Source organism: Schistocerca serialis, chromosome 2 (genome assembly GCF_023864345.2).
Source record: "Schistocerca serialis cubense isolate TAMUIC-IGC-003099 chromosome 2, iqSchSeri2.2, whole genome shotgun sequence".
NCBI classification, from domain to species: Eukaryota; Metazoa; Arthropoda; class Insecta; order Orthoptera; family Acrididae; genus Schistocerca; species Schistocerca serialis.
Window position 1 is genome coordinate 452,102,575 of NC_064639.1, and position 27,935 is coordinate 452,130,509.

Below are 27,935 nucleotides of genomic sequence, written 5' to 3' on the forward strand. Positions count from 1 at the left end.
GGTTGTCGACCGATTCCTTAATTTCACGAGCTCCAAACCACTACACAAAATTGTATAATGTTTAAGCCTTTCAGCCAATCAGTATCAGGAGCCGAATGCACATATTTTCATTCAAAATTTCCAGCTCAACTTTATTGATTCTGTAAATTACTACTACTTAGCAACAACACACTTCAGAAGTTTCTGTAAATCAACATGGAGAAATCATCCAACCTTGAGCCAGCCTCTTAGGACCAGACCACTACCCACCATACTGAAGAAGGCCTCCTGCCCCCAGGAGACAGCCCTGTTAAAGACAATAGCTACAGGAACAGCACACTGGCACAGCCAGGAAAAGATGTTACACACTAAATTCCTTTTTCAAAAATTGTTTCATTTAGTATGACGATACTCTGGGTCTTCCAGTCAATGACTGCAGGAATTTAAAACTCACAGATATTAAACAATGGAAACCCAGTGTGGTTTCAATTGCCTGAGACTGCAGTCGTGTGTGTGAGTTGAGTATGTGTGTCTATTGTAGGCCAAGGCCAAAGTGTGGAAATCTTTTTGTTGTGCCTATCTGCAACTCAGCATCTCAACTATATGGTGAGTAGCGAATTTCCTTCTCATAACATTGTTAAACTCACAGGTACTGAAATAAGTGACTGTAGGATACAAATATTTACTAAATTGTTCAAAAGATGAAAAGCAATTGGACCAGGTGGGATACCTATATGATTCTAAATACAGTAATTTATGTAAAAGATTTTGCTGCTATTCTAGCATTAGTGTACCATTGGTCACTGAAAGAGCAAAACATTTCAATGACTGTAAAAACTGCATAGGTCATTCCCGTTTTCAAGAAGAGTCATCAAACAGATGCACACACCCAGAGGCTTATACTGCCAACATCAGTCTATTATAGAATTTCAGGATATATTTCTTGCTGGCGTATCATAAACTTTTTATGAGACCAAATATGTCCTCTGTAGGAATCAATGTGGGTTCTAAAAACAAAGATTGTGTGAAACCTGGTACACTCTGTTAATCCACAGAACCAGAACAGCAGTAGATACCAGCACCCAAGTAGATATGTGCCTTGACTTCCAGGAAGCATTTTCTTGTCTTGTCATGATTACACGACTGTCAAACAATCACTGGAAGTAGTATATAAATTTATTATCTGGGAGTATGTGCACAGAGCAATATACAGTGGAACCACCACATAACACAAATTGCAGGAAAGACAAATGCTAGACAGAGATTCATTGGAAGAATTCTCTGGAAGAGCAGGCCACCCCAAAGGAGGTAGCATACAAAACATTCATTCTACTAATACCAAAATGTTATTATCAATCTCGGATATGTACCAGATAGGACTGATAGAGGAAATAAAGAAGAGCCAAAGATGAGTAGCATGATTCATGAAAGGTTCATTTAGTAGTCCAAAAATGTCACACAGATACTCAAACAACCCCATTGGCAGACATTACACAAAGACATTGTGCATCACAAGTTTTACTGTTGAAATTCCAAGAGTATATCGTCCTACATGACCAAACCAGTATATATTGTTTCCTTTTACAAATATCTCGTGAAAAGACCATGAAGGCCAAATCAGAGAGATTCGAAACTCACATGAAAGCTTACGAACAACTGTCCTTCCCACACACAATGTGCAACTGGGACAGAAAGGGGGGGAAGTGACAGTGGTACACTGAAAATCCTCTGCCACACACCGTAAGATGGATTGCAGAGTACAGAGGTAGAAATATCCACAGCCAAATCTACATCCATAATCTGCAAACCACCACGAAGTGTGCAGCAGGGGGTACATCTCATCATTAGTTATTAGCATTTCTTCCCATACCATTCACATATCGCGTGTGGAAAGAATGATTGTTTGAATGCCTCCGTGTGTGCTGTAATTATTCCAATCTTATCCTCACAATCCCTATGTGAGTGATACATAGGGCATTGTAGTTTATTCCTAGGGTCATCATCTAAGGCCAGTTCTTGACACTTTGTTAGCAGACTTTCTCAGATAGTTTTCTTCAAGAGTCTGCCAGTTCAGTTTCTTCAGTACCTTTGTGACACTTTCCCATGGATCAAACAAACCTGTGACCATTTATGCTATCCTTCTCTGTGTTCATTGTAATATAATTAATAAAAAAAATTATAAATCAATAAATATATACAGGGTGTAAATTTTAAATTGACAAATCAGAATAACTTGAAAAATAAGCTTCACACAAAAAAATGTGTAGAATCCAAAGTTGATTATTTTTGAAGGGGACATCTGCTGGTGCTGAAATTAGCCCGCCACCCCCTGGGGGTGGGGCGGGAGGCAACATTAAAATTTCAAATGGGAATCCCCATTTTTTATTGCAGAATCAGATTGCACATAAAAAACTAAGTACCTTTTGTCTTAAACATTTGTTTTGACTGTTAGTAGTTGGCGCTGTAATTCAAGAATACGTAATTCAAGAATAGAATAATAGCTAGGGAGTGGGTTAGTCTTTTCCTCAGTTATTCTTTTACTTTGTTTACTCTGTGAATTAATTAGTTCACTCGTTAGTAAGTAGGATGTTTGGTTAGTTAGTTAGCTAGTCAGATGCTTTGTTTGGTAATTAAAATTTGTGTGGCCTCATGACCACAAAACAAACAAAACTTTCTGACTCTGTGGAAAAAATTAATATTGGAGTTAACATTTGTAAAACTCTAATTCCTCTCTCTCAAACCCCACCCTACGGGGAGAGAGGGAGAGTTTTAGTTTTAGCGAATCAAAATTTATGAAGTAAATAAGTACGTTTTATCTATCCGTAACCATTTTCCACGCAAAAATGAGAACATGGATTTTCTTGAATTACAACGCCAACTACCAAAAACTAAAACAAATGCTTAAGACAAAATGTACATAGTTTTTTATGTAGAATCTGATTCTGCAATAAAAATGGGGGTTCTCCTTTGAAATTTTAAAGTTGCCTCCCACCCCACCCCCAGGGGGCTGGGGTGGCAGGCTAATTTTAGCACCAGCAGATGTCCCCCTCCAAAATAATCAACTTTGGATTCTACACACTTTTTCATGTGAAGCTTATTTTTCGAGTTATTCTGGTTTGTCAACTTAAAATTTACACCCTGTATAATTGTGTTGTTGAAAAGTATGTTTGTGCTTTTCTTAAATTCTTCTTGAATATAGGACTTCGCTCGTTGTTGAAGTTGCAGGCAGCAGAGGACTCCCGGGATACCAGTGCTTGTCGTAATCACAAAAATAATCCACTTTCTTCGTTTTTCTCTTCCCTTTATCTCAATAAATAAAAATGCTTGATATGTTCTTTAACCTTGTATTATTCACTCATCCAATAGAATAGATCACTATCACAGTACGTTGTCCTGCTACATACTCGAAAGTCTGACTCTATTTCTCGTAAAACAAAAAAACAACTGTACAAAAAATTGAATGATAAAAATGTTTTATTTTGTCTGCGCCTTACCGCACATTCATAATTAATGCCTTTGCTAATGCATCTGTTCAATCGGTGTTTCATTCTTGCTTTGCTCTTAAATAAATATTAAGTTAGCGGCATCCTGGGGGGGGGGGGGGGTCTTTCATCATGTACTTGTACAACATTTAATATCCCATGTTAGTCCAATTTGGTATGGGCCCCACACACTTGAGCAATATTCTAGAAACAGTTGCACAAGTGATATATGAGCAATGTATGATGCGATAAAAGAAATTATTTGGATAGTTAAGTTTAACTGTGGTGAGGGACTGATATTTGATAGTACAAAAAATAAGAGTAAGAGAAAACTAGCAGAAAACAGACTGGGTGAAACAAATGAAAGAGGAAGCTGCATGGTAGAATTTTGCACAGTTCATTATTTAATCATTGCTATAGTTCAGTCGAAGAAACATGAAACTGTTTTCTACGCATGAAGGAGACCTAGAGACAGCTAATGTTTCACAGAGATTATAAAATGCTGAGACAGAGATTTCAAAACCATATTTTAAATGAAAAACAGGACGGATAAAGACTCTGAAGATAATTTATTGATTATGAATTGGAGATTGAAACAGAAGAAACTGCAAGAATCTAAAAAATTAAGGAGATGGGACCTGAATAAGTCAACAGAACCAAAGGTTGCTAAGAGTTTCAGAAGAACATTAAGCAACTATTGAGCAAAAGAGAGGAAAGGAATATAACAGAAGATAAAAAGGTAGCTAGATGGCCAGCAGACGATTAACAAGGCAAAAAGACAAGGATCATTAGAAATCCTTGGACATCTCATGAGATATGGAATTTAATGGGCTAAAAGAGAAAATACAGTAACACAGCACGTGAATAAGGCAAAATGGAATACAGAAATCTAAAAAATGAAACTGACAGAAAGTGTAAAATGACAAAGTAGGAATGGCTACATGAGATATGCAAAGCTGTAGAAACATCAATGATTATAGGAAAGACAGATGCTGCATATAAAAAACCTTAACATTTGTAGAAAAGTGAAGCACCAATATCAATATTAATAATCAGACAGTAAATTAGTACTTAATACAAAGGGGAAGGCCAAAAGGCGGAATGACTACATAGAAGGGCAACACAAAGGAAACAAGACTTAAAGATAATATTATGGAAAGGGAAAAGGACGTTGATGAAGACGAGCTGGAAGATGTGATACTGCTAGAAGAAATTGATAGATCATTGAAAGACCCAAGAGGAAACAAGGTCCTGGAGTATACTACATTTCCATAGAATTATTGAGGTCCTCAAAAGAGCCAGTCACGACAACACTGTTCCACCTGGTATGCAAGATACACAAAATAGCCTCGGACTTCAAGAAGAATTTAGTAACTCCAGTCTCAAAGAATGCAGTTACTGACAGGTGTGAAAATTATCATCAGGTTAATAAGTCACAGTTACAAAATATTTACATGAATTATTAACAGGACCACGAAAAAACTGGTCGACCTTGGGGAATATTAGTTTCTGTTTCAGAGAAATGTAAAAACATGCAAGACAATACTGGTGATACCTTAAAAGATTGGTTAAAGTAAGATAAACATAAATTTATAGAACCTGTAGATTTAGTATAAGCTTTTGATAAAAACCACCTGAAATAAACAGGCACTGTTAACATAGGCGTTGAGTGCCCATAAGCTCCAAACACACAGACTGAAATACGCTCTTTGAAACTCTAGGGATATCGGGATGAAAACAAAGTGAGTGAAGATTACCTACAACTTGAAAAGAAACCAGAGTGTAGTTATAGGAGTTGAAGTACTTATAAAGGAGGCATTACTTGTGGAGGGAGTGAGCCAGGGTTGACATCCACCATAGTGTTGTTCAATTTGTGTGTTGAGCAAGCAGTAAAGGAAACAAAGAGATAATGTGAAAGGGAATCAAAGTTCAGAGAGAAGAAATAAAACTTTGTGAGGTTTGCTGATGACTTCGTACTTCTATCAGAGAAGGGAAGGGACTTATAACATTAGCTGAAAGGAATAGACAGCATTTTGATAATAGATTTTAAGATTAACACAAAAAAAAATAAAGCAAAGGTATCTGGATCAAATAACATGATGCTCAAGGAATCAGATTAGGAAATGAGACACTAAATGTGGTTGATGAGGTCTGCTATTTAGACAGCAATATAACTGCTGATGGCTGACATAGAGAGGATATAAAATGTAGACTCACAGTAGCAAGAACAGTATTTTTTAAGAAAAAGATAAATTTGTTAAAACTGAATATAAATTTACGTGTTAGAAAGTCTTTTATGGCAGTATTTATTTGAAATGCAGTCTCTTATGGCAGAGAAATGTGACCACTAAACAGTTCAAACTAGAAGACAATAAAAGCTTTGAAATTTGGAGCTACAGAATAATGGTGAAGATTATGTGAATAGATCGAATAACTAATGAGGTGGTGGAAAACTGAAATGGGGGAAAACAAAAATTCATGGCACTACTTAAGTAAAAGAAGGTATCGGTTGATAAGACATATCCTGAGATATCAACTTAGTAATGGAAAGGAGTGTGGAAGGTAAAAGTTGAGGTAGACTAGCACTGAGTACACTACGACCTACAGCCATTTGAACTTACATAATGTAAGTTCAAATGGCTGTAGGTCGTAGTGTTTTTTGCAGAGATTAAGAGGCTTTCTCAGGTCAGACTTGCGTGGAGAACTATACCAAACTATTCTTCAGACTAAAGACGTAAGGGCAGTGGACCCGTATCCAATGAACTTCGACACCTACATTAACCTACCCAATCAGTCAACCACTTTTAAAGCAGAAATTTCAGTGTAGGTTTCCAGCCATATGACTACTAGCACAGCTGAGTGCTGTTAGGCTAACCACATACAAAACATTTTAATAAAGTATCTACCAGGTTGCTCTAAATGGCAACTAGAATACAGTAAACTTGATAGTCATGGATGGGGATGGGTATGGCTCTGGTGTACCTGGGTGCTTGTCAATGCCATCAATCTTACATAAACTCTATATGCTCTTCTGGAGCCAGCATCAGCTGTTACAGTGTGACACTGCACGTATTTCAGAGAGCATTCACATCAAATCACCTAAAAATGACATGTGGCTTGTTCATCGTGTGATTTCTTTCATCACAACTATCAGTTATAAATAGTAAAAGATTACAAGCAAAGTATGAAAATGTTATTCTTGTCATTAAACAACACCAAAATACTTATGAAAAATTGTCTCTCTTTACACACAGAAGACTTTGCAACAAATCTCTGAATTGCCAGAGGAAATTAGACAACTTCATAATGGAACTCTTTTAGTAGAAACTGTGTCTTCCTGATAAGGAGACCACAGTTCATATAACAGAAATGCAGCTACCAATCACAGAATAATGATCTACATTCCATCATCCAGAAAACAAGTATCTAAAAAGATACAAACAGATATTCCATTTCCTACCTTTTTTGGTTTCTTGTCCTTTTTTTGCCGTTGTTGTTCCTCCTTCTCTCTTTTCATTTGTAGCTCTAGTTCTCTTTGCAGCAGCTGACGTCTTTTCTCCAAAGCTTTTTCATCTGCATATTCCAGGTCTGTCTGATCCCACTTCTCCCAGTTCAAATCTGGACTTCGTGTCTTTTTCACAACAACTGTGGAGTGGAGACGTTTATTAACATCCTCTTTCGTTGGTGGTTTTGAGCTATGGATCTGAAAATAAACCAAATAATGGCAATGCTGGGAATTGATAACTACTTATAAAAGTACAGAAAAATTAAATGCAACAAATTAATGTATTAATTATACATTACCTGCTTCGGTTTATTATCTCCATCTTTTATTGCAGCTCGCTGTTTTGACGGACTGATTAGAGTGTGTGTATTGGCATACCTGTTCAAAACGAATAGCCTGTGTGAGGATACTAAGTAACACATTTGAAGCAATTGCTTATACATTTGAATCAGGATAACAAAGTGACTGACAACTGAGCATGGAATAAGATGCTAAGGTTGATACATTGTTACCAGTACATAAAATACTGTCATGGCCGCAAGAGCTAGTAAGTTTCCTGCTGGGTTCATTCACGCACTCTGTTAATGAGTACTGATGAGTTAGCTTTGCAATGTTATTATAGCCACATCACTTTTCTGCACACTGTAATTGCTAGCTTCAGTAATTATGTTGTGTAAATTAAACATGCATACACAAAAACAATGAAAACAAACTGTAGCAATTATGTCACCAGCAGCCCCAGACATCACTGACAATGGACTGTGACAACCAACATCTGACATAGTAAAAAAAATATGACAGCTTTGAATATTAAAAAGGCACAACCAAACACATTCTCTTGTAGAGTGTTGCTATGATAATTCTCCTGCAAACAATTTAATGTCATCACTTTGTTATTCTGATTATGAAATGATTACTATACAATCAAACAGCTACAGCTACTGCCATGGCAATAGTAATTGGTATTAAAAGATTATAACTAACAAAAAGTGCATGTTTAAGGGGGGAAAGGGGGAGATGTGAAAGATACCTGTACATCCTTCCAGCAAAAATAAAAAAGAAGGATACAATGAGCAGTAAATTCAGTTAAGTGTGTTTAGCTGATCTACTACATAGACAATCATCATAAAACATTTAATATATGTACAGCACTCAGTAAAATGATATAAAAACCACTGTATGTCATATCGTCTACTTGATTTATGTCTGCAAACTTCTACTCAACTATTCCACTGCACACATTGTCACATTTTAAACTACGATTAGTAACTTAGAAGTCTTGGTACAGTCACCAAGTCAAACCTTAGTACAGATAAAACAGATATAAAATATGAGATGCTTATAACAGTACCCGAGCTAACATGTCGAAATATATGTCATGGAAGGAAATGGTCAATAGCATACGTGAGTCTGACAAATTTCATAACAAAGGAAACACTGTAAGATTTGTGTGCACTCCCCTTTTTACTAACATGTTGGGACCAGCAAAATAAACTGATATTCAACAAATTTACTCATTCCTGCATTTCTATGTTGAGGATATGATCAATGGCATAATGGAGTTTAACAACCTTCATCATAAGAAAAATCAACTGTTGTGTGCACTCATATTCATATAGAGATGTCAAGGCCCACAAACTACACTACCAGGGAAAAATAATTATTTTTTGTGTTTTACTGTCCATAGATAACACAAATATTGCACTAGACTAATTTGGGGCCACACTGTTGAAAGGGTATGTAACATTCTGCTTTAAAAATCATTTTGTTTGTAATGGGAAACAAACAGATGCATTCAGTCCATATTGGGCTTTGCATGAAAGATGTGATGAGCAGTATTTATTTGGGCTGACTACAGCTACACATTTAAAAGGCCAAATTGCAAATATCTGCTGGAACACCAGAGAAAATGCAACTGACGACTCTTAGGTGAGGCTCTCTTATACTGCCTGTTGTTCCTTTGAGTAAAAGAATTTTAGTAGTAATAATTATCTCTCTTCTTTGTAAAGCATACTGCAACTGATATAACTAGCTATTCTTTTTAATTTTCACTGAACATCCCTAAATGATGAAAATAACACCAACAAGAATTACACTATAAGATTGTAGTGTCAAAATAATACATAATATTATTTTGTACAGAATAAATACACAACACAAGAGTGGATATGGGAACTATCAGCTTTATACATATCACATTGAATTTTCCAAAAAAAGAAAAATCTTATTCTGTTTGATTGATTCACAAGATTCCTGTCCCCTATAATGTTGTGAGCCCTTCACAATGACCATTATACATAAAAAAGTTTTGAATAAATTGCTAGTTAGAGATAAATATAAAGAATTTTTCAGCAAATATGGCTGATGTGGCAAAATGCTGTAAATGAAAATCAACTTTCTTTATGAATTCAACAACTTCACCACCTATTCTGACTACCTTCTCAGGCCACAGAAAATGAGGTTAACATATTGAAAGATTTTTTTCTAATTATAAAAGGCCTATATCTGTTTCTTGTCACTGGAGGTTAGTTTACCAGTCTTACTTATAATTTAAAAGTATCCAAACAAATAATATATGAATGCATTAAGGTGTGTACACACTGAGTGTACTATGCTGATCATGTTCTGAGTGTTTTCAGACCATCAAAGCAAGTGGAGTGCATGGACTCAGTTTGAAAGGAGCTGTATCACACCATGCAGAACTGTGCTTCCCAGGACCACTGGAATATTCTAGTCAACTGGCATTCAAAATAGTTCAAAACAGCTGTCTTCATGACAAAATTGAGGAAGTTTTTTCCTAACAGTTCTATATGTGTTTTTTGGAGTGCTGATCTGAATTTCATGTTTGCTGCCTTGCAGGAAGTCGGCTTCACTACAGCTGGAGAGGAAGGGGGAGGGGGCATGTTATCAACAAAAACCCCTACACACCCTATGAAAGTGCATTACATTTCCAGGGTGTCCAGCAAACCTTCATTGTTGGGAGGGAGATACACATTACAGACGGTAAATTCCAGAGACATCCTCACACAAACAGCCAGAGTCGCCAAAGTTGAATCAAGGGGCATCTGTTCACTGTAGACAAAGACCAGAACATATGTGCAAACAATGCCAACACTCTTCTGTAGTAGCATGATTTTTAAAATAGCCCCAGTAATTGTGGACGTTAGTACAAAAAGTTGTGGAAACACACAAGAGATGTCATAGCTCAACCAGGTGGCAGAAAAACCCATTATAGTTCCACCATCAACATTGGTTCCTGAGCAATGGGTTTGTGTGTGTGTGTGTGTGTGTGTGTGTGTGTGTGTGTGTGTGTGTGTGTGTGTGTGTGTGTGTGTGTGTGTTTGAGGGAGGGGGTGGTGGAGGGGGGAGGGAGGGGAGAGAGGGGGAAGGGGTTGCGAGACCATAGACACCAGGGACAGAGGCGGAACAGGCAGAGCCTGGTGGCACACGGCCACCACAACCTCTTCCTTCTTGTGCTTTGTCCTTGTCTTTGTCCTTGTCCTCCTCCTCCTTCTTCTTCTTATATGATTTTGCTGTCTACGAGAGCTTGTATGCCCCATATCCTGGGGCAAAGGAGGAACACAAACTCCTACAACTCACAACCTGTGGCTGGTATCTCATCATGGATCTGCAGATTCCTGGGAAGGGAGCATCCCTACCTGGTAAGAAATGCCAAAGGAGGGCATTGCTTCTCTGGCCGAAGGTTGCTGATGGAAATCCCCAGCGAGTGGGGAGTTGATGCTCCCAAAAGAGGTGTGGGGGAAGCAGTAGGAGGAGGACTTGCAACCACATGCAATCAAGTGGCCCCGAGTACTTGATGAAAAGACACATAGGGCAACGGTGCAATCACTAGACACAATGGAATCATCGCAGCCACAACATAAATCACCATCACATGTGTAGGACATAGATGATCAGTTTTCCCCTTGGTCTCTTGATATGTGAGTCAGTCAAGAGTCTTGTATTCTTGAATCTTCTTTTCTCTTTGGAAGACAGTGCAGTCCAGTGAACAAGGTGGAGGGGCACAAGAAGTGTTCATGTGCAAGGGATGCCCACAATCCCTAAATACGGGGATGGCATTGCAAAGTGAGGACATGCTCCTGAATATCATGCATATGTAGTACTGCATAGGAGGGTGAGCATACAGTTTCACTTTGCATCGATATACCATCACCTTGACCTTTCCAGGCAATGATTCGTTTTCAGAGAGTCTTGCAACAGAAGCTGTTGCTAGCTATGTTATACAGCATGATCCACATAGGTGATGAATTCCCTGAAGTAGGAACAATTATTTTGGGTCTGTCATGCCACAATTACATTATCAAACATCTTAAAGCTCTTAAATTAGATGTAAAGGAAGACGAGCTTATTGCCCTAACAGATTTTACAGAAAATTATTCATTCATTGTTCAGGACATAGCGCAAGACTTCCACAGGGAGAATAGCCAAGCATCAATTGCTCACGTCACATATTTTTTTCCGAAAATCAAAAGGTAGAACTTATGAGTTGTTTTGTTTTCATTGTCAGTGACTGCAACATTACACAATTAATATTCATGCTTTTACCAAGCAGCTGATGAAAAATGTAAAAACCAGTTCGCTCAAATTTCTGCCTATTGTTTCAATGATGGCTCCAGCACCAAACACAAAACTTTAAAAGAAGTTAATTAATCAATTAATTTTCTCTATTTTTTCTATTGTAAAAGGTACTCTGCAATGAAGGCAGAATGGATTTTTTTTATGAGTCATGGAAAATCACTTTGTGATGGGACTGGAGGTAAAACAAATGTATTAGTAGCAAGAGCAAATTTGCAAGGACCAGTTAATGGGAAAATTCTACAGATCTGTTCCACTTCTGCACTGAAAGAATTAATTGCATTAAATTTGCTTTATCAGAAAAGAAGAAATTCAAGAAAATAAAGCATCACAAAAGCATACACTATGAGAAGCTATAGAAAATCTACGTTTTTTACCCACTGATCAGAGAACCACTTTTTTCTGGCCAAGACCAGGGACAGTATTGAAGGAAGTACATTCAAATTGGGCCCCCAGCCAGTACAATATGCTGCACCCATTTATGACTAAGTGGTTGACTGGTAACTTCCATAAGATTTCCACTGAGTGGAAGGACACATTGACAAGCACTGTACATCCACACGGGCTAGTCAATTCATTTTGTAAGCCATCAAGAAGTGACAAGTGCTGGGTTTCAAAACAGCACATTTTCCCAGTTATTCCAGCTCCATCAGTGACAACATCTGGCTGGCAATTAGTTTTCGTTGTGATATTCAACAGTAAATTAATGCAACCTCATGGAGTAAACATTAAGCTTAAGATAAAAAAATAAAATAAAATAAAAAAAATTGTTGTTGTTGTTGTGGTCTTCAGTCCTGAGACTGGTTTGATGCAGCTCTCCATGTTACTCTATCCTGTGCAAACTTCTTCATCTCCCAGTACCTACTGCAACCTACATCCTTCTGAATCTGCTTAGTGTATTCATCTCTTGGTCTCCCTCTACGATTTTTACCCTCCACGCTGCCCTCCAGTACTAAATTGGTGATCCCTTGATGCCTCAGAACATGTCCTACCAACCGATCCCTTCTTCTGGTCAAGTTGTGCCACAAACTCCTCTTCTCCCCAATTCTATTCAATACCTCCTCATTAGTTATGTGATCTACCCATCTAATCTGCAGCATTCTTCTGTAGCACCACATTTCAAAAGCTTCTATTCTCTTCTTGCCCAAACTATTTATCGTCCATGTTTCACTTCCATACATGGCTACACTCCATACAAATACTTTCAGAAACGGCTTCCTGACACTTAAATCTATACTCGATGTTAACAAATTTCTCTTCTTCAGAAATGCTTTCCTTGCCATTGCCAGTTTACATTTTACATCCTCTCTACTTCGACCATCTTCAGTTATTCGGCTCCCCAAATAGCAAAACTCCTTAACTACTTTAAGTGCCTCATTTCCTAATCTAATTCCCTCAGCATCACCCGACTTAATTCGACTACATTCCATTATCCTTGTTTTGCTTTTGTTGATGTTCATCTTATATCCTCCTTTCAACACACTGTCCAATCTGTTCAACTGCTCTTCCAAGTCCTTTGCTGTCTCGACAAAATTACAAGGTCATCGGCGAACCTCAAAGTTTTTATTTCTTCTCTGTGGATTTTAATACCTACTCTGAATTTTTCTTTTGTTTCCTTTACTGCTTGCTCAATATACAGATTGAATAGCATTGGGGAGAGGCTACAACCCTGTCTCACTCCCTTCCCAACCACTGCTTCCCTTTCATGTCCCTTGACTCTTATAACTGCCATCTGGTTTCTGAACAAATTGTAAATAGCCTTTCGCTCCCAGTATTTTACCCCTGCCACCTTCAGAATTTGAAAGAGAGTATTCCAGTCAACATTGTCTACAAATTAAAAAAAAATAAATTTAATCTAGCTTTAGCCCGGGACACTTAAAGGAATGTACCATCAGCCTTGAGACCCTATGGAAACAAATCCTTGATCACACTTTGCATCATATCATATAGGAAACCACCATTTGCACAGCTTTGGTCATGGCCCCACAAAAAACAAAAACTATGTGGATACAAAATGTGTTATAGAATGGAATTTATCTAGCAGTTTAGAAGCATCACAAAATAAAAAGTTATTCAAAATTCTCATTAACATGAATCCTTTTCCAAAAATCTGTCCGCAGACTGATATGAACTTCACCAAAATTTATACATCCAACAATGGTGTAAAGCTTGAAAACAATTTATAGAATGTGTGTTGTAGCCATTCAGCAAAAATTTTACTATCTGATCTCCAGTGCCTTGGAAATGCATAGTTATTTTTTGAAGTTCGTAACTAATTTGATTTGTTAGTTACTACAGCAAACAAACTGGCTGAAATATGTCATGATGAGCCACAACAAAAGATGCTCTTCGTTTTTGCACTTTTTCAAGTACTTCTGAGTGAAGCTCACTTTCTATTCAACAAGATTTTTTTGATATTGCCTTCCCCAGAGAGTATTAAATTACTGTAGAACATAATTAAAAAATGTCAGATCAAATTGAGTTCTAGTAGAGGATGGGCATATTTTCATTGCACCTTCACACCGTCATCTTGTCTTTATATTTTAGGGCTTTATATACTTGCATTATAAAACAATATCTAGTTTTATGTGATTTAGAAAATGGCTTTTATAATGAAAATGGTTTAAAAGAGATTGCAGAAAACTGCTTTTCTTTTTTTTCAGCGGGCTGAAAATACCCATTTCTGGCATTTTTGCAAAAATTGCCATTTTATCTACAGTTTGTAAACTATTGGAAAGCAGTAGGAAAATTAAATAAATTTTATATTCAAGGACCTTGTGGTGTAAGTTATCACATATAAAGTTGCAGGTTTATCAAACATGTACTTTCATAGACATGAAAAGTTAAACTTCACATTTTTGCTGAGGCTATTTTTTGATGACTTTGCATCAAATTATCTGTGTGAAATTTGCTTATGAAATCTCTCTTTATTACTCCATGCCAGACAATGCAAAAGGTTGTACAAGATGGCCTACTTTTGCTCCTTTCAAGAAAATATTGACAAAGATGTGTCTCAAAGTTACCGAAAACTCAGGGATGCACTGCTGAAAGCTGTGTTATGGGGTCAAACAAATGGCTATATCTCTGCGACTATTAAATTGGCGATCAAGAAACTTAATCAATGTTTATTGGGAATGTGTGCTAATGTCCACAAAAAATTTCATCAAAATACATTATGGTCACACAGGTACATATAGATTTGCAGGGGAATGGTCCCAAAATGATACTCTTACAACACCTAAAGGTTGCACGGCATCTGATTTACAAGAAACGTGAATCTCTTCAACTTAATCACCTCCTCAGTTGATGCTAGATTTTGACCAAAAGCCTGATAACAGCACTCCGAAAGCTTATTTCGATTAGGCCAGACAACAAGAAGAAAGAAAACAGACAGGGCAACACATAGCTAATTGCATGATACAACTGACACTTTATAATCAAGGGCACAGCACACATATGTGCATTCCACCAGCCACTGTATGACATGTGGCAAGGGCACAATTATTTGTTTTATAATACAATTAACCTCCTTCAGTGCATTTGTAGGTGGCACTTGGAAAGAATGACTCTAAGCACACCACTGTGTAAGCCTGAATTTCTCCAGTTTTATAGCTATGATGAGTATGTAGTGTGAACACAGAAGGAAGTAACACTTTTGACTTGGATGCTCTCAAAGTTTTACATGTAATTTTTCATGTTATCTGCAACTATTTTCCTGTAGTGATTCCTACAGGAGATGTTTCCGCATTTTGGTGATGTTCCAGAACTGAGTAAACTATTCTGTGATGAATTTTACAGTGCTTCTTCATTTTTTTTTTCTTCCTCTCTCTATTTAATCTAACTACAGTGAGCCAGCAAAGGAAGATCCTTGACATTTGCAGTGGACTTGGCACAACTGATTCATGCATCTGTCTCAAATAATTACATAACATGATTTTGTATATGTCTCTATGGCAGCAATTCTCAACCTATCTGGCACACCTCCCACACTTCCCCACCCCTAGGGGGTATGATAATGCTAAATGGGAGGGGGGGGGGGGTCTTACTGAAAAGAAACTAATATGAGTTCACAGACTTATTAATTTACTGAAAGGAAAGCAAAGCAAAGTACATCAAAAAGCAGAATTCACATTTACAGTGACATAAAGCACTTATAACTAGGGCTGTATCAGTACTGCACAGTCCATTTAATACCAATAGTGTATTTAACTTCTCAGTACTAAATTAAAAATAAGTTTAATAATAATAATAATAATTAGTAACTCCTCTGGTTCTGGCTTGCACAGCAAAGTTTTTTGAAGACAGGTTTAATATTAGCAATAGACTGTCTGAGTTGTTGTTCTATGTTTAGCTGAGATCTATGTTTCATCTCCAAAGCAGCCGACATATATTTGGCCTTCAAAGCTGCCAATGCAGAAAATCCAGTTTTGCAAACATAGGATGCTGAAAATGGTGACAGTCTTCAAAACACTGTTCTTTTCAATGCAGATTACTCATCATCCAACACAGTTCAAAATTCAAAGAGCGATTTATTTACAAACTGTCTCTTGATTTCGCCACTTGCTGAGAAGTCTATGAAGATTTCTTCTTCAACAGTTGAGAGAGCATTTTGAAATGGATCGCTAACCCCCTTGTAACATGCTAACAAGTCTGAATCACAGCTCTGTAGATGACTACTGATTTCTGATCTCTCACATTTTCCACATTTTCTTGGGCTGATTTATTAATTATATGCTTCTGGATGTTCTACTGAGTTTTTTCCATTTTATGCACAATATTTCGAGAACCAACACAGCAATCTTTGTCAGGTGCTAGGAATTTTGCTATTATAGACTAGTTAGTGTATAGGCATGCAAGTACACATAACAACAAAGTTTGCAGCACCTGAAGAAGACAGCTGAGCTGGACATCAAAGTAAAGTGTGTACAATGGACACAGCAACTTGGCAGAAAACCCGCAAGCACATGGCTGACTACTATTATTGCTTGCAGTCATTTGCATTTCCCACCTGAAAGCTGGTAACAGTGCTGTAAGCTGTCAGGAATCTTCTTTCGGCATCTCTACTATACGTAAGGGTCTTCGACCGACTAACAATACTCAAGAAGCAGTTGGACATGAGTTTTGTAAGAAACCTTTTTCATGGATGAATTATAGTCCGTCTACCCTTTGAAACTCTCTTCATATCTGCGTAACTACCACAACCTACATCCTTTTTGACTCTGCTTACTGTATTCGAGCCCTGGTCTTCCTCTATGACTTTTATGTCCCACTCTTTCCTCAATTACCAAACTGATGAGCCATTGATACCACTGAATGTGTACCATTAACCAATTCTTTCTGTTGGTCAGATTGTGCCATTAATTTCTCTTTTTTTCCTCAACTTCGTTCAGTATGCGATCATCAGCTATTCAATCTACCCAGCTAATCTTAAGCATTTCTCTGTTGCACCATATTTCAACAGCTGGTATCATCATCTCTTCTTGCCTTAACTGCTAGTTGCCTAAGTTTTGCTTCCATACAGGGTTACACTCCAGACATATACCATCAGGAAAGGTTTTGTAACATTTAAATTTACATCTGATGCTAGAAAATAGCTCTTTTTTAGAAATATTTTATTGCTATTGAAAGTCTGCATTTTATATTTTCTCTGTTTGACCATCATCAGTTATTTTTCTGCCCAAATAGCAAAAAAATCCTTAAGAGCCTTCAAATGAAAATCAGTAGGGAATCAGTCTTCCTCAAGACATTTTTCATTGATATTCCACAACAAATCAATTCTGATGTGTCATCCTAATTATTTGATAATTTAACTGAATTCGGTGATTGCTTGCCACTGTTACACATTGTGTCACAGAAGGAGTAATTAATATTCAGAGGTACGACAGGAACAATCACTCAGAGCAAAAAAGTCTAACAAACTTGGACTCTAAAATGCACATCCTAAATGCTAAGAGCACTACATCTTTGATACCATGAAACAAATATGTCTTCCACTGAAAGCTCTTTGATTTGAATATTTTGAGAGATGTAATATGGACCAACACAAGGAAAAAGTGTCCAGTAAACATGGATTCTCAAGAGCATACCTTAGGTGCTGCTATGTGCACTTGTTCAGTGGAAGAGATGTGTGTCACAGTAGCAAAAATTTATGGTATGCATTTTAAAGCCCAGGTTTACTGGACTTCTTTGCTTTGAATGATTGTTCCTCCCGTGATGTACCTGAATATAGAACATTCATCTAGGAACACCCTGTATAATATAAAGATAAGTCTTTTCATCTATTTCTGTGCACTATGTTAAATTTCTTTATGTTGAGGTCACCTATCAAGTCTTTGTACCAAATATTATAGTATTTAGTTCTTCCACGGGCACTTAACAGCCACTGTGAGAATTACCTGTGTGCAAAAGGCAGAAACAAATGCAAATCCAAGATAAAATCTGAGAAAAATAAGAACAACAAAAACAGATTTGTGACTCTCTATCTAGAAATTTAACAGGAACTGGAGAAGGAGACTGGACAGGGAAAAGAGCCAACCAAATCTTTGTGGGCACTGCAATAGACAATGTAGGAAAAATGAGTACAACAATGAAAGGTAAATAGACACATTAATTATTATTTCATTGTGTCATCCAAGAAGACACAGCAAGAAAAGAAAGGGATAAAGAGAAAAAGAAGAAGCAGAAGGATGCAGAACAAAGCACTGATGAAAAAGTAGAGAGACTTTAAACTGAGAGCAAAGAGAGTAAGTCAAAAGAAGAAAAATGTTGGGGGAGACTTTTCTGTGAAGCTAGAAGAAGACTGTAAAACAAACAACAAATTGCTGTACAGAATGGTGAAAAATAAAGGAAATACATTTACTCCAATAAAAGCTCTGGAGAAAGAAGATAGAATCACTGTCTGGAGGCATTTGAAGACATCTAAAAAGAGACAAGAGGTATAGTACAGATAGATATTGGAATGGATCTACCAGAGAAAGAACTGGGAAAATTAGACATTCTGAAAAAGAGAGAAGTACTTAACATGGCAAAAAGCTCCACTTATAGGGTAATAAACACCACTGGGAAATAAGGAAAAGTCCCAGTACATTGGACAAAAGGTATCATATAATCCATCTTCAAAAAAGGAAGGAAGTGGAAATGTTGTGATTATACAGGAACCACACTCCCACCCATAGAAAAATACAAAACTTTTATTAAGATATTATTTACATTATTTCAATACTCGTTTCACCAAAAACTAATGCTGATGAGGCCAAAGTCAACAAATAAACCAAAGATTACTCAAGGAATATAGGTATTTTCTAAAACAAAAGAAAACATTATCTGTCAGTCACAAACAGCTCTGTCATTGATGATACAGTACATTACAAGATACTGCAAAATACTAAGGATTGTAGTGGTAATAGAAATATCAAAGCAAATATATTACAAGAAAAAAATTATCTCATCAGATAACAACATTAAGACAATGTGGGATGATATATTGAAGGTGGGGACCGGTAGAACCAGACATTAAGAGGAGCAAATTGCATTAAGAATAAACGATACATTGGTAACAGATGTGGCCAGTGTAGCAAATAATTTTAACAAACATTCCATAACTGTTACTGAAGAGATGGGGTTGTCAGGTTCAGTAGATACTACCACGGAGTGCCTCAGACCAGACATTAGACATAACTTTCACTAACACGAATATGACCCTCCCCACCCCAGCAAAAATAATGTTCACCATAAAACCCTTAAAATCAAAAAATTCTAGAGGGCATGATAAAATAGCAAATTTACCCAGTCTGGGAAAGAAGTTAAATCCAGAAGCATCTGTTTCATATTGAGCACCTTCCTGGTAGGCATCTGTTCACCATGTGACGTGTGGCCATTTCCTATACCTCTTACCTTCAAAAGTATGAGGTGAATCTGATTAGCACAAACTAATCAAACTCCACCACAGCCGGTCCTAAGCCCGGTTGAGAAAGGAGAAGGGGGAGAAGTAACACCCCATTTAAAAAAACCTCAGTTCACCAGGTCTGGGTGATAGTATCTTAGGGTACCTTGTTAGGGTACGACGAAGATCTCAATAGTATCAACAGCAGAAGATATGGACTCCGGTATGGTGAAGAGGCAACCTTAAACAATCTTGGAAGGAAGCTAAATCCATTTGATATTGAGCAGCTCCCTGGCAGGTGTCTGTTCACCATGTGAGGTGCAGCCATTTCCTACATATCTTACCTTCAAAAAATGTGAACCCAAATAGCACAATCTAATTACTGAAACAAAAACCAATATGGATTAGAAGGCTTTATGCAATCAGAATACTCCAGGAGATTAATCCTCCACCAAGCCCATTGGTAAGGTGCAAAGTAGTCATTCAGATTCTAGGAGACCACAACATAGTTTTGGGTGAATCAGAGCACCCTGAAGATCGCACACACAAAATTAAATCAAAGCAAATAAACTATATAGCAACAGTAAATGTCCAATCTCTCATTAAGCTTGGAAAACTAAAAACAATAATAGATCTTATATAAAAAGGACAACGATTATAGCTGTACAAGAAACTCATTACATGGACAATGAACCTTTAGAATCAAATGGGTACAGAATCTATAAGAGTAAGTCCAGCAGCAAGATTATGAAAGATGCACCCATTTTTGGTAGTGATTTCATTATCTCTAATAAAATAATTGACTCAACAGTAAGTTTTGACCCAACTGATGAAAGAACATCCTCTCTAACATTTAAATCCACAAACAAATTTTACACAATTCTAAATATCAATGCCCCAACATATGATAAAAACCAGAAGAAAACCAGTCATAATGTAGTTGAATATTGGGAGAAAGCTCATAACTACATGAGTAAAATACCTTCTTCAAAACACATTATTATTCTACTGGGCACCTTTAACGCACAAACTGGAAAAGAGAGAGAATATAGGAAAACTGTTGGTAAACATTCTGCTCACAAGCATCCCAACAGAACCAGGAAAGACTGATAGAACTATGTGATAACCACAATATAGTCATAAATTCCATGTCCTTTGAGAGAAAACCTAAGAAGCTAACAACATGAGTGTCACCAAACCCAATATGTGGGGAAAAACAGCTACAGCACATAGCAATAAGCAGAAAGTCATAAGGAAATAATGAATGTCGAGAGTTACAAAAGCCAAAAATATCAAATGGGAGCACTACATTCTGTAGCTAAGTTTAGGATTAAGCCTGAAGTACACAGGAAACGCAAGAGACAAACTAAGATCCAGAATACGACCATGATATACTGCAGCCAGGAAAATTAAAAGCAGGACTTCAAAATGAGGACTTTCAAGCATGGGATGATCTTAGAAATGGCATCACCGAAGCAGCTGTCAGAATGGCACCACCTGCCAAATGTAAAAAAAAAAAAAAAAAAAAAAACAGACATGGCAGAATGATCACTGTGACGAGGCTCTACAAGAAAGACAGAAATAATGGGAGAAGTGGAATGCAAACAAAAATCAGGAAAGCAGAGAAAACCTCCTACAAAAGAGAAGTCACTAGAATTTTTAAGAGAGAGAGAGAGATCAATAAAGATTTCAAACAAGAAACAACTCATCAAATTTATACCACCAACACTGCAACTAGTAAGTGCAAAAACTAACCAAATGGTCAAATCTCAGCAGGATAACTGTGACATAATAGCAAAATATTTTGAAGATTTACACAATCATCAAACCTTCTGCACAAGAAAGGCCCTAAAACAGATCCCAATAATTATATCTAAAGTACTACTCAGTTGGGCGGAACATCAACTAGACCTACAAATAGCGGAATATCAAGGAGGTTTTCAGGAAAATAAATCATGCACTGAACAGATCTGCAATCTAAAAACCATCCCTGAAATGAGAAAACTGAGAAAAAAGACACAACTGTTACCTTTGTAGATTTTGTGAAACCATTTGATTCCACTGATAGAGAATCTCCAAAAGCTTTGAAATAAAAACGGGAGTCAGGCAAGGAGACATATTGTTGTTGACTATACTTTTTAAGTGTGTCCTGGAAAAAGCTATTAGAGTGCGGAGAAAATCCAATACGAAAGGTATCAAATTAGGAAACTGAAAGGGTAGCTTCTATGTAGATTGTTTGGCATTTGCAGATGACATTGCCCTGATCACAGCCACACCCAAAAATGTGAAAATCCAAATAAAAATCTAATTAAGCAACCAAGAAAAGTGGTTAACAAATTTCTCTCACAAAGACAGAGTTTAAAACAAATGTAAAAAATTCCTTGGAGAAACTACTCATAAATCAAAGCAGAACCAAGAAAGTCAATTCATTCAAATATGTAGGTGAATGGCTAACCATAAACAATAATGAGGAAGAATGTCTCGAAATAAAAGAGAGAGATAGAGAAAAGAACTGCATTCCAGATCACTAGAAACATATTCAAGAAGAAGGCATTAACGTGGGACACCAAAATTAAACACTAAAATATAGTGGCAAGAACAGAGGCTCTGTATGGTGCCAAAACACTAAACCTAGTACAAAAAGGTGGGATAAATGAAACAATGATATAGGAAGTTGACTGCTTAGATAAAATCATTTCTTTTGGACAATTTCCTCCCAGAGGAAAGCTAAGAACCCAATATTGTACAGACAAGTATATTTTCACCTGGACAATGCACAGATTGAGGGTGAACACTAAGGGCTATGAGGCAACAGAGTAAAAACAAAGAGGCTTCATTTTTGCTTATAGAATGATGAAAGAAAGATACAGGGAGAGAGTAAGAGATATCATCTTTGGTCACCTATATTTAGAAAAGGCATCTGACATCTCACCAATAGACAAATTATGTGAATGTATGATAAGGAGAAAAGTACCAACGTCTCTTGTCACCCAAGTAAAAATATGCTGTACATGCACTGCCAGAGCTACATCCAAATAGATGGTTATTCTGACTGGTTCACAGAATAGTGCATTGTCACAGCACCTGTTCATCACTGCGATGGACAAAATAATGGAGAGGGCGATACAAAAATGTGATAAAGGAGTCAACACATTTTCCTCTGCAGATGATATGTGAAGTATGCTGCAGAAATTAAGCACACGGAATCAGCAAATGAAGCAGCAATCTGCTGCTCCAGTTATCCACGGCAAAATACAAGATTGAGGCATTGCATCTAAATTGCTACTGACAGTTGAATTCAGTTGTTCAAGCAGACAAGTACATGAGCAAATTTGCTCAGTAATCAGTTTAATTTTACAATCTTGACTAGACCCTTTGCCTGACTGAAACTGATTCCAACAGATACTTACATTATCAGTAGTTGCTTCTCTAAGGACCGATGAGCCAATACATTATGACCACTGCCTGCAAGGAGATTGGATGCCATTTGATGGCATTGTGGCCATTATGTTGTGGTAAGTAGTGCGGAGCAGAAGTGAATAGGGAGCATTCTACTGACACTACAGGAGGCAAATTGGGAAATCCACTAATACATTGACAAAGAGCAGATTGTTAAGGCTTGGAACCTTGGAATAAGCATCTCTGAAAAAGTGAAGCCGTTGGCTGCTCCTGTGCTATGGTCATGAACATCTGTGGAAAGTGGTTGAAGAATGAGTAAGTGACAAGTTGTTGAACATCCATACTTAATCTCAAAATGTGGAGGTCAGAGTCTTGCTCACTATGAAGAACAGAGTAGGCAGCAAACTATGGCAGATCTGACAGCACAGTACAATGCTGATGCAAGCATAAGCGTTTAGGAGCATACTATTTGGTGCATACTGTTGAAAATGAGGTTCCTCTGCAGACGACACCTGCGTATTCCCATTCTGATCCAATAACATACTCAATTACAGTTACAATGGTTCAGAATAACCAAGACTGATCAGTGGATCAATGATAATATATGGCCTGGTTGGACAAATCACACTTCTTGTTACACCAGGTTGATAGTAGAGTCCAGAGATGCCGTCATTCAGGTGAACAGCTGCTTGAAACATGCATCACACCATGGATGCAGGCTCATTGGGGCAGTACTATTTTATGGAGGAATTCATCTTGTCATTCATGGGACCTGTGGCAGTAATCAAAGGCACCATGACGCTAGGACAACAGCAGCATTACTGCAAACCAGCCGCATCCCTTCATGCCTGATATTTCCCCCGACAGTAATGGCACCTTCCGGTAGGATAACTGTCCTCGTCACAAAGCCAGAATTATGTTAGACTGGTTTGAGCAGCATGATAATGGACTCGCACAGATGTTTTGGCCCCACATTTGTGTGATACGAACCTGACAAACACATCTGGGAAGTTACAGATAGCCAGCTCTACACCCACAAACCTATGGCCCATAATTTATGGGGGTTGCATGACTGGTGCATAGACATCTGACACCACAATGTGAGTCAATGTTTAAACACCAAGTAGGTGCAACATAAAGTTAAATGCTAGACGGAGTGCTGATAAAAATGCAAACATGGCAACAGAAGGTGTAAAAAAAAAAGAGGAACTAAAATACTGAGGTGAAGTGATGATATCTCTGGGTTGGGGTATTAAGTAAACTTGAATGGAATGTTAAAAAACAGCTTCAAGTAAACTGCAGCAGACTGTTAAATGTTACAATCAGATGTCAGTCACAGTCAGCAGATGTGGCAATATTGCTCAATCTTTCTTTCGGATAATATTGGCATAACTGTACTGTCTCATTTTGCATATATTATTTCCTGGATGCTCGTAAATACACAAGGTCTCACTATAAATTATATATCAAAGCCAAAGATATTATTGAGAGTAATGCTCATTAATGGACAATGGCCAAACAATGACAATGTTCTAACGAATTTAATGCTATGGTTCTACAGTTGAGATTGTACTATTGGTGACTGTTGGCAGCCATATTATTTTATTTCAAGAAAATGGAATATTAATCCATTTTTGCTGCAATGAGATATTGTGAACACAAGCCTTTATTGTAGCGGTGATGATGATAGAGTGGTTACCTTCTCTTCTTTTATATTCTCAACTTTACCTCCCAAAACAACAAACGGAGTAATCACTTCACCAGTCGATGATAAGCTTGAATTTATTCACCTTCAAATATACTTGTCTCTGCCACAAAGCTCTGATACAGTATTCCTAGCTTTGGTAGCAAGTTTGTAAAATTAAACTGATTACTGAGCAAACTGGCTCCTGTACTTGTCGGCTTGAACAACTGAATTCAATCGCCAATAGCAATTTAGATGTAATGCCTCAATCTTTTAAAAACATAGCTGTGAATATCATACCCAGTTCATTGACAGGCTTTATCCTGCAGTAGCGGTTTATGAGGTACCATGGGTAATTATTACTTTGTTATATATAACAATCTTTCCAATTATAATTGCTTTTACAAGGAGAATTATGAATTTTCCCACAAAATACAAGAATATAGTAGTAATTATGGAAAGAAGAGAAAGGAAAGAAGTAAATTTCTTTTTGTGGGATTTGTTAGGATTTTTTAAAAAACCTCAACATTCAGTTTAATAACATTAACAAAATTAAAACTAGGGATTCACATTTTAAGAAAGAAAAGAAACCTGCAACAAATTGAATAATAAACTAAAATTGTTACTTTAAAAATAAGTTAAAACTTGGGACTGAAATTTTAAAAAAGAAAAGAAAACTGCAAAAAATTGAATAATAAACTAAAATTTTTACTTACTGACTCAAAAACTTGATAAGGTTCTTTTGGCATTGATACTGCAAATGTCTTAACCACTCATCTAGGTTAACACATTAAATGATTTTAAACTGATATTCCCCAAACTGGTAACATACCCCATGTTTGCAAAAAAGGAAAATCATAACCATCTTAAAACACGGTAAACCAAATGACAAACCACAAAGCAACCGGACCTTTTTTTTCCCCTCAGCACCACATTATAACAACTTTTGAAAACCAGAATCAGCCACAAAAATTTTCAAAAATCTGCCTCCTGAACACGTATGATTCCACCCAAACCACACCTACACTGACTATGTTGTCTCTGTAGTGTTGCACTCTGTGACACAGGAAAACAATATCAAGGATACAACAAATTTACTGAACAACAATGCCTGCTTCAACAGTCTGTAAATAAAGGCCAAGAATACAATAACAACAGTAACACAATAGGTGCAAAGGTACTGGCACATATACTGAAAAAATTACAGATCAAAACAAGGTCAATATGGCACTAATCACTGAGGTCACTTGTCGGAGACTAAAAAACTGCAGATCACAATAAGATCAATCTGGCATTAAGCTCTGAGACTACTTGTCGGAGACTAAGTTCACAGAGCTAACACTGGCAGAGTGTTCTATTTGGAACTACACACTGCCTGGAGCTAAGCTGGTAATGAGCACTTGATGGCTGCTAAGTTAGGCAATGATCACTGAATGGATGATAAGGTCTGAGTTGAAGGGTGATAACTGTTCTGGGTTAGGTTCAATATAACAGCACTTTAGAGTTTGGGACCAAAAGCTGAAACATTCAATTCAGAATATTGTCGCTTATGATTAGTGAACTGTGCTGCTGCAGAAGATAACATTTCTGCACAAGAGACTCTCAAAGCCTGACTAACTCATGCTGTCCTGACACCAGTTTATATAGCAGCCTGCAACAGAATACTGTTGGAACTATTTTCCTGTCACATGCCAAGTGGATGCGAGTAGGTTCCTTGTTGGCAGCACCCCCTGTAGGTGCCGGCTTCTCCCCCTGGTGGCTGGTCTTAATGGCATCGTGCTGTACTTGCGATGCTGAGGCATGCAGGGGCAGTGGTGGCTGCACCTGTGATGAAGCTGCCCGAAGTGTTGCTAATCTATTAGGTGAGAGCCTCCGACATAGCACTTTCACTGACAAGTTTTGCTGAAGGGGGATTCCAAAACAAAAGACCTCAGCCATGTTTACAGATCTAACACCAGCCTATAATATAGTGTAGAGGTAAGCAGTAATATTCAAACTTCCAACAATAATGGAAATTCATGGATTGAGCAACTTGTAAAGCAAGGGAAAGGCTGCCACTCACCTATAGCGCATTGATGCATAGAGCACCAAAATATGCAACACAAAACAGCATTCCCACTAGCTTTTGAGCACTAGCTTTTTTTCTAGCAACAGTTGTGATGTCCCATAACATATCCGTAGGAAAGAACATAGCACACTGTTAGGCCTTTCAAAGTATGGAGGATCACCATGTGAACGAAATGAAAAAAAATTATGTATCACTTGGATAGACATTGTAAAAAAAGTACACCGGCCAGAGCTGCCTCTTCGTACGGTGTCAAGTGAGATAAGGTGCTACGTGGGTGTGCAGCACGAGCGGCAAGCGAGCGTCAACACTTGCTGATGGAGTGCACTATTCTATGCTGCCACCAGTTGAAGAGGCTTCGGAGGATCCACCATACAATATACAAGCAGGGCTCCTCGAGAATGCCAATAATGGTAAAGACACAGAAGAGACTACTTGATTTTGGGTGTAGGTCCTGACTAAAAGTACTGTCATATAGTTGTGAATTGTAATTGTGTAAGTGTATGGAAGGAAATACAGTGTCCAAAGCAAAGTTGCTCTCAAAAATAATTTACGTAGCCAAGATAGCACAGACCCTGCTGTCTTTCAGTGAAGCACTCAGAAAAAAAACTTCCTGAGCATGGCATGTAGTCAAGTTGAACTGACAACCAGGTCCAGCTCATAACTATTATGAAAGGCGACCGTCGATCCAGTGTTAACATACTGTACATTTAACCAACTAGTGAGAAAGTGGTATTATGCCTGGTGTACAATGAAGCACAGCAGCATCAGGGAACATTTTAAATGCTGCACAGTGCATACATTATCTCTCTCTCTCTCTCTCTCTCTCCCTCCTCTCCCCCCCCCCCCCCCCCCTCTCTCTCTCTCTCTCTCTCTCTCTCTCTCTCTCTCTCTCTCTCTCTCTCTCTCTATCTCACACACACACACACACACACACACACACACACACACACACACACACACACACACACACACAGATATAAACTCAAACACAAAGACCTGCGACCATGGCAAGACTTATTACTGATACTCAATCTTGGGCTGTATACCAACTAGGTTCATTCCACAGTTTGCTGATGCAATAGCTCCATACTTAACAATCATATACAACTTCTTGCTCAATGAAAGATCTGTACCCAAAGACCGGAAAGTTGCACAGATCACACCAATATTCAAAAAAGGCAATACAAGTAATCCACTAAATTACAGGCCCATATCACTAACATAATATGCAGCAGGATTTTGGAACATATATTGTGTTTGAACGTTATGAAGTACCTTGAAGAGAACGACCTATTGACAGAAAGTCAACACGGATTTTAAAAATATTATTCTTGTGAAAC

General features: G+C 37.6%; 1 protein-coding gene across 7 annotated transcripts in view; it reads right to left on the reverse strand.

Moving 5' to 3' along the window:
* LOC126457331 (zinc finger CCCH domain-containing protein 13-like) overlaps window positions 1–27,935 on the reverse strand; it is a 243,890-nt gene that overhangs the window by 190,112 nt on the left and 25,843 nt on the right. For all 7 annotated transcript variants that reach the window (XM_050093536.1, XM_050093537.1, XM_050093535.1 and 4 more), the window contains exons 2-3: window positions 7,266–7,344; window positions 6,922–7,164 (exon numbers count right to left, since the gene is read on the reverse strand). In XM_050093536.1, the coding sequence (XP_049949493.1) occupies window positions 6,922–7,164; window positions 7,266–7,344 (322 nt within the window). The remainder of the gene's footprint in view (window positions 1–6,921; window positions 7,165–7,265; window positions 7,345–27,935) is intronic.